The sequence below is a fragment of the Chrysochloris asiatica genome, unplaced genomic scaffold (assembly GCF_000296735.1).
Source record: "Chrysochloris asiatica unplaced genomic scaffold, ChrAsi1.0 scaffold00087, whole genome shotgun sequence".
Taxonomy (NCBI): domain Eukaryota; kingdom Metazoa; phylum Chordata; class Mammalia; order Afrosoricida; family Chrysochloridae; genus Chrysochloris; species Chrysochloris asiatica.
In genome coordinates this window covers 3,363,866-3,372,671 of record NW_006408605.1, presented here as the reverse complement: position 1 = coordinate 3,372,671, position 8,806 = coordinate 3,363,866, and the positions used below count along the sequence as shown (strand labels likewise).

The 8,806-nt window shown below is 40.7% G+C and overlaps 1 protein-coding gene across 1 annotated transcript in view; it reads left to right on the top strand.

The window, feature by feature from the left end:
- The first annotated feature begins 235 nt into the window (after positions 1-235).
- Positions 236-8,806, top strand: part of TRPC7 (transient receptor potential cation channel, subfamily C, member 7) — a 227,663-nt gene continuing 219,092 nt past the window's right edge. Inside the window, exons 1-2 of the mRNA XM_006866215.1 lie at positions 236-264; positions 295-1,072. Coding sequence (XP_006866277.1) covers positions 236-264; positions 295-1,072 — 807 coding nt within the window. The remainder of the gene's footprint in view (positions 265-294; positions 1,073-8,806) is intronic.

Genomic DNA, 8,806 nt, shown 5'->3' with positions numbered 1-8,806 from the left:
CTCTCATTACACTCCACCTAAACCCATGGGTTCAACTCTGCTGCTACTCCTCTACCCAACAGAGGCTGGATAACTAAGTCAATATTCTTCCATTTGAAACATATTGGTTCAGATAGCCCAGTTTTGATTAAGAGCATGTTTTCTAATAAGATTTCATGATTTCTCATAAATTTTCAATCGTGATTTTTTTTTTTTTAATCCAGAGTATGTCCTCAACAATTTTTGTTTGCTCTGCATGGGTGGAATCTGTAAGCTTTCTAGAAAGTAACCAAGTGTCTCTGCCTTGCCCCACAGGTTGGGGAGCAGCACCTTCAAAAACATGCAGCGACGACACACAACACTGAGGGAGAAGGGCCGCCGCCAGGCTATCCGGGGTCCTGCTTACATGTTCAACGAGAAGGGCACCAGCCTGACACCCGAGGAGGAACGTTTCTTGGACTCAGCGGAGTATGGCAACATCCCTGTGGTCAGGAAGATGCTCGAAGAGTCCAAGACCCTCAACTTCAACTGCGTGGACTACATGGGGCAGAATGCACTGCAGCTGGCAGTGGGCAATGAGCACCTTGAGGTCACGGAGCTGCTGCTCAAGAAGGAGAACCTGGCAAGAGTAGGGGACGCACTGCTGCTGGCAATCAGCAAAGGCTACGTGCGTATTGTGGAGGCCATCCTGAACCACCCGGCCTTCGCACAGGGCCAGCGCCTAACGCTTAGCCCACTGGAACAAGAGTTAAGGGACGATGACTTCTATGCCTATGACGAGGACGGCACACGCTTCTCCCACGACATCACTCCCATCATCCTCGCAGCTCACTGCCAGGAGTATGAGATCGTGCACATTCTGTTGCTCAAGGGTGCCCGCATCGAGAGGCCCCATGACTACTTTTGCAAATGCACCGAGTGCACTGAGAAGCAGCGCAAAGACTCCTTCAGCCATTCACGCTCCCGCATGAATGCCTACAAGGGACTGGCAAGTGCAGCCTACCTGTCTCTGTCCAGTGAAGACCCTGTCCTCACCGCCCTGGAGCTAAGCAACGAGTTAGCAAGACTAGCCAACATTGAGACTGAATTCAAGGTAACTCCCAGTCACCAACTCACAGGCGGATGGTTCAGTGGGTTCTCCTATGTGTGTCCAGCAGCCCTATGAGTTGTTTTCTGGTTTAAAATGGGGTGAGAAACTCGAGGTTCTTGCAATTTAGGCTCACAAGAAGAAAGAGAATGTCCTCAGACTGTATCAGATGCAGGCCTGAGGGAAGCATTATGCATTGGGTGGAATATTTTAAACAACTTAACTGTGGTAAAGAGGTGACTTAAACACAGATCTATGCAGAAAAAAAGCAACCTACAAGCACGAATATATGAGTATGTGGTTCTGGTATAAACACCTCAACCTCTGCTCCTGGTTGCTCAGGAGTGCTTAGGCTACCTTGTGGTTCTTTCCTAGTGTGACTATTAGATTTTTTGGTTGTTTCATTGGCATGGTTTTGATTGTCTTGTTCATATCTCTCACATACTGAACTGCGTTAGTCTTAGTTCCAGTACCATAATCCCATGCAACGAAGACTTGTCCTTTCTCAAACCTAGAAAGCTAATGTTATTGCCTCTGTCAAAGGGTCGAGGAACAAGGAAGTAGAAAAGGAAATTAAATCATCTCTGTAGAGTTGAGCTTGTCACCCCAGTAGATGGGTCTAGGGTAAAACTCTCTAATTTATCTACCCTGAAACACCAGGACCTAACCAGGCCAGCTCAGGAGGCCATTATTGAATTGTGGCTCTCTGTTTCTACTGTAAGCTGACTCCCCATAAAGAGGAGACTGGGACCTACTGTAAGGGATTCTTTTGACATAATGTCTAATAACAATAAAGTAGGTACTTATGTGACAGGGAAAGGAGTCCTGGTGGTGCTGTAGGATAAATACTGGACTGCTAACTACAAGGTTGGCAGCTCAAATCCACTAACTGCTTTGGGAGAGAAAGATGAAATTTTCCTCTCCCATAAAGATTTATAGCCTTGGAAACCCTATCCAGGATCACTATCAATCAGAAGTGATAAGATGTCAGTGGTTTTGGTTTTGGCTTATGTGACAGGGAACCCTGGTGGCTCAGTGGTTAAGCACTTGGCTACAACTGAAAAGTCAGTAAGTGGTTCAAATTCACCAGTCACTCCATGGGAGAAAGATGTGAGTTTCCTTCTGTAAAGGTTTGACTGCCCTGGAAACCTTATGGTGTAGTTTTACTCTCTCCTATAGGGTCGCTATGAGTTGATTCAACAGCAGTGGGGTTTATTATTACTATTATTGTTATTATTATTATTGTTATGTGACAGGGATTAATAGTCTTGTGATCTTATTTAATTGCCTTAATATCTATATGACATGGGTGCTATTATCCCTATTGTATCTGAAGGCCAGTAGAAAGAGATTAAACAGCTTGCTCAGTAACAACTAAAAACCCATTACCATCAAATCAACTTACAGAGGCCCTTTATAGAATTTCTGACACCGTAAATCTTTAGGGAAGCAGACAGCCTCATCTTTCTTCTGTGGAGTGCCTACTGGGTTTGAACCCCCAACCTTGTAGTAACAACTGGCAAAGAGCAAGATCATTGTTTTAATCCAGACACTCTGACCCCAGAGCCAACTCTTAACCGCTCCAGAAAACTGTGAGCCAGCATGGCCAGGGCCAGGAGGGACTGTGAGAAACTCCATGTGATTAGAATACATATTTCCTGCAAGAGATACACAGAAGGAATGAGATGAGTTGGGGCAGATCTCAGCAAGTCTTGTGTGTCAAGTTGCACATTTTGGATATTGCCCTGAAGGAAATTAAGAGTCACTAGAAAATTTGGTAAGGGGGGCGGTCATTGAAAAATACAGTGTTGGGGATTTACTTAACTATGGTGGTGGTGGTGGCTATGTGCCGTGGAGTTGGTTCCAACTCATAGTTGAGTTGGAGGATTTGGAGTAGGGGGCAGATTTTAGTTTTGTATTCATGGGACCTTGGATAACTATAACAATGAAATCATCTACAAGCCAGAAACCGAACAACTAGGTTTATAGAAAGCAAAAGACACTCAAATTGTGAACATATGAAGAAGCCTATAATTAACAAATCTTATTCCATTGTGTCTCCCATCTCAGACCATTTCCCTGGATTACAGTCACTTACCTAGACTCATTTAGAAAAGTTAGTACATGTGTATATAGAAATTACATTCCCAAGAAGCTCTCAAGAAATATAACTACTACATCTCTCCTTGTTTCTATGCAGTAAACCTTATCTACCAGTATTAAGATCAACTATACCCCAATGAAGCTTGGTGGAACTGAGTTTGGACAGGTATAGTAAAAGGAATGGCCAAGCCAATTAACTCAGATAAGAAAAAAAAAAAAAGAAGAGGATAATTTTGATTTAAAAAACCATGTTTTTGGATCAGATTATCTGGATAATTGCACTATTTTCTACTTATTTGACATGTAAGAATGTGCCAGCCTTACTAAATAAAACTATGCTAGACTAACATTTGGAACTACATCTTAGCCATTTGTTTCCTTTACTAAAACCCAAAGTCTAGCATATTTTAGTATGCATTGTATCTAAAACTAGAAGTTTGTTGAAAACATCAGTATGATATTTTGATTTTTAAAGTAAATTTGAAAATTGTGGGCAATTAAAGAACACTACTAACATAACAAATCCTTTTTATCATGCAGTGATTTTATTCAGAGTAACAGCATAAATACATTCACTGGCTATTAACATCCCCCTAGTTATCTTTGTTTGAAATAATGTCTTTCAGATTGTAGACAAATGGTGTATTATAAATTAGCATAAATGTTCCTTTAGAACTTTTTACTTATTCATCTATTCTTGTATGTACATTTCTGACATAAATCTTCTCAGAGAAGAAAGTAGCTTAGTAGGAGAGAAGTCAAATTGCACTAAAAAAAAGTAAAGAGCAATGTAAATGCATTCTTGATGAGTCTATTCTGCTTTAAAGGAACTACGATTCTCTGCCTGTAGCTATGTGTTATGAAGATGACCCAATATCATCAACCATGTAACAATCTGTCATATTCTCATTGTAAATGTCATACATCATCCTCCACATGCTCTAGAAGAACGATTCTGGGAGCGATTCTTTCTGTCTAGGGAACATCATACATGAAAACCTGGATTCAGTTATGCAGACTATCATTTTGAGTCATTTTAATTTATCATCAGAATAGCGCCTAGTCCTTAAGAAAAAAGTGCAGTCAATGCCGAGGTCTTCAGTAAATTGTGGCTGGTGTCAAATGCCTTCTGACAAGGTATTATTTTTGGTGTGGAAAGGATGCAGTGTTCAAGGCTATTCTCATCTCTTTAATCTTGGATCTAAAACTTGATATGGTCACTGGAGCCTTTCCATAGTGCTAGTAAGCAGTGATAAAAGGAATGAAATAAATTCTGAAAGGATAATCATTTCAAGAGGTGAAGCAAGTGATTACTTTAATTTGTGGTTTATATTCTTCCTAAACATGGGTTTAATAGTGGTATTTGATGGGCATAATGAAATTGAGATGCTCTAAAGGAGGATGAAAAGTTGGTTAGCACACATTAAACAATTGAGGACGAATCACACACCGCACGTCTATGCCAATGACCACTAAGTTCCTAGAGAGTAGAGAGTGTCTTCTTGATCTTGAAGCACTGCCCACAAACAACATTCCTGTTGATTGGTTTATCTATGCAATATGAGCCAGAGAAGATCAACATGGGTGGGACTTTTCAGGGGAGGGTTTCATCTTGATGGCCTCAAGATGAGGCGACTGGAGTTGCATGGAAACAAAGAATGTGTTTATCTCACTGGGGTTAGAACTCCTGCCACACTGAGATGACTGCACCTTTTCTGAGTTGTTCTTGGTTTCTTTACTGATGATTCTTCTGATAAATTTGTTCCACTTTATTTTATTGATGTTTCCCCAAATTCCTGGGCATTTCATCTATGTATTGCTTATCTCTGGAGTTGTTGTTTCAAATGCATCAGAGGACTTACATGTTTTACAACTCAAAGTCATAGTAGCAACGATATCTGATATGAAGACTGGAGACAGGAGTGGAATATATGGCGCTGTAGGATAAGTACTGGACCACGAGGTCGATTTGAACTGTAATATCAGCAGTTCAAGCTCACCAGTCACTCCTCGGAAACCCTGTACAGGATCGCTATGAGTCAGAACCAATTTGATGACACTTAATATTTTAATATTAACAGGTCTTTGGAAAGCAGAATGAGAATGAATGCACTCCATCTATTACTTATAAGTAACAAATGTTCCCAAGTCAAAGGATTTGTTGTTGTTAAGTGCCATTGAGTGGGTTCCGACAAATAGTGACCCTGTATGGTTTCCAAGGAGTGACTGCTGAGCTTGAACCACCAACCTTGCAGTTCAAATGGCTCTGCAGTGTGGCACATTAACCCACAGCGCCACACCAGGGCTCCCCATAATCACCTGTTCTTATTTTTTTAAGATACAAAGCTACACTGAAAAGATTTCTACTGCTGATAAAATGTCAGCATGGAGGTTACTAACTGAAATTCAGTCACAAGCATTTTACTCTTAGAGACTGCAGAGGGGAAGGGCAGGAGACAAGAAAGCTGAAGCTGTAACTTCATTCTGCTTAAAATGTTCATCATTTTTATATTTGTCAATGAATTGTTAACCATGTGTATTATGAAAAATAGATGATGAATTATGTATCAATGTTTGTGTTGCCATTTTAAGACCATTAAAAAAAACTCTCTGGGCCTAAAATACGACAAATTAAAAATGCAAATAATGATAAATCAGACCAATTTGCCACCTGCTATGATCTCTAGTGAGATCCCATTGTGGAAGGTAAAGATGTTAAGATGACAGTTTATAATTGGCTTGCAAACTTATCAAAATGGAAGAGAAAAGATGTGAGTTTTTACTGTGGTGCTGAGAGCTCAAAATATACATAAATGTTCACTGTATGGAGCCTGGGAGACAGAAAACTTCCATAAAACCTGGGCAGTAGCAAACCCTGTATAGGGTCGCTATGGGTCAGACCCGACTCAAAGGCACTTAACAACAACAACAACAACCAATGCTTGGACAAGCCTGTAGCCCCCTAGGCTCAAGTGGAAACTGTATTTGTGCCAGTTTATCACACACTTTCCTATTTTTAGGATTTTTAATTTTTATGGATCAACACACTGAGAAGATGTCTTTCTTTGAAGTTTGAAAACTTGACTGATAGTGTAAACAAATATCCAGTTTAACAACAGGAATTGACTTGAAAAATGTTTTATTTTCCATTGGAAAAAAAGGCATTTTAAGCTGTAAAGGCTGTAGATTTTAAAAGCAGGGGGTTTTTTTTGTTTTGTTTTTTAAAAATCTGGCAGAAATTTCCTCAAAGGCACTCACTTATACATCATCCCCAATATCCTCAGGAATCTGGCAATGTCACTCAAAGCCTTTGAGGCTCAAACAGTTAATGATGCAACATGCAGGTAAAGAAAAGGAAGGTCACAGATGGCAGGTGATGAGCTGTAATGTGACAATCCCTCATGAAGCAGGTACAGGAGGTGTGTGGTCAGAAGAACATGAATGTCTGTCTACAGGTCCACACTAGGGACAGGATCATAGGCCTCAATACTTGACAGGACAACAGCCAGGAACTGGTTATTGCAGAAGGGGCAAAGTCATTCCTGCCCAATTTAGCTTTGTCTTTTTTTTTTTTTTTTTTTTTAATCCAAGTGTCTGGGGAAACACTTTTGCCAAAATGAGGCATCACAGGAAAAGGCTCTAGCTACTATGTTCTTCAATGACAATTTTCCACTGGGTTACAACCAAGGCTTAAAGTTATATTTTCCTCTCTAGGGTTTCAGGCAAGAGTCTCAATTTCTAACGTACAGAGAGACAGTGTATGTTGAGTGACATGTGTTCAGAGAGGGAAAAAGAAGGCCATTCTGTTAGAAAATGATAAAGACAGGAGACAGGTTCTGGTGAAAACCCAATGTTGTTGTTGCTGTTGTTGTTATGTGCCATCGAGTCGGTACCGACCCATAACGACCATATGCACAGTAGAAAGAAACACTGCCCAATCTTGGGCCAGCCTCACTATTGTTGCCACACTTGAGTCCATTGATGCTGCCACTTGGCCAATCCCTTTCGTTGGGGGTCTTCCTCTTTTTTCCTGACCACCTTACCAAACATGATATCGTTCTCCAGCAACTGGTCCCTCAGCCATGCTTAATTTCCTCGAGGTTGTGTAATGGAGAGTACAGAATGTGACTCTGGAATCAGACTAACCTGGGTTCCAGTCCCAGCTCCATTTCTTACCAACCATGTAATTTGGGGAAACTATGGAAGTTGGTTTATTTGAAAAATGAGGAAAATAGCAGACACTTTATTTGTAACATGTGAAAAAGGAAAAGCTTGTTTCCCAACCCCAAAACTTGCTCTTACCCTGATCCTTCCACTTCTGTAATGACAGCACAATACAACCACAGTTGCTAGGAGTTGTCTATGCCTCATCCCATCTAACCTCCAGAACGTCCTGACTCATACTTTGTTGGTATTACTGTTGTTGTTATGTGCTGTCTAGTTCATTCCAACTCATAGCCACTTTGTGTAGGGTTTTTAGAGGAGCAGCTGGTGGATTGGAACCACTGATCTTGCAGTTAGCAGTCCAGTACTTATTCTACACTCTGTACCAGGACACACTGTTGTTGTTAAGTGCCATCGAGCCGGTTCTGACCCATAGTGACCCTGTATAGGGTTTCCAAGTAGCAACTGGTAGTTCAAATGGCTTTGTAGTCTGGTGCATTAACCCACAGTGCCACACTAGGACTTCAGGACACATATTAGGTACTAGGTAAATATTAGTTTAGTACATAAATAAATAAATCAGTGAATAAATTAATGAATAATGACCTCCCAGGTTGTTATAAAAAAATCAAACCCATTGCCATAAAGTCAATTCCAACTCATAGTGACCCTAGAGGTGTTAGTAAGAATTAAATGGCATAAAAAACCTGATACATGTTATTGTTACTAAGTGCCATAGAGTCGGTTCCAACTCATAGCGATCCTGTGTAAGGTTTCAGAGGAGGTGCTGGTTGATCTGAACCATGGACCTTGTGGTTCACAGTCCAGTACTTATCCTCCAGCACCACACCAGAACTCTGACCTTACACATGTCGTTATTGTGTGCTGTCTGTATAGAGTTTCCAAGGAGTGGCTGGTGAGTTTGAACCACCGACCTCGCAGTTCAAACTAACCTAGAGGTCAAGTGCTTATCCTACAGCACCACACCAGGACCTTACACATATGCACTATTATTTCTTAGACAGCTCAGTGGATATCCCATCTTGTTTCCCCAAAGCTCAGTGGATTGTCAGCACTGTAATCTTTCTTCCCAATAAGCACAGCCTGAGTTTCAGACCAACAGCTCCTCTATTCTGGGGTCTTTCTTTCTTCTGTTAAGTTCCCCAGATCTTTCCAGAAAAAGACCAGGCTGTACTTCTGAGCTTTATTGTTAAAAATAATTCAAGGAAAAAAAAATAGTTCAAGAAGATCTTTTCCAATAGGAAAAATATAGACCACTGAAATTAAATATGCCTATAGCTGCTTAAATATTGCTGTGAAAAGAAATTATGTGAGCTAGGAAAGATAAAGGAGAGAGGAAATGGGCAGGCAGTCTTCTGCTAAATACATACAAAGATTCTTTTTTGAAAAACATATCTCCGTGGAAAAGATTCATCACTACACACTAAAAGGGGGAGAGGGGTTAGAAATCAT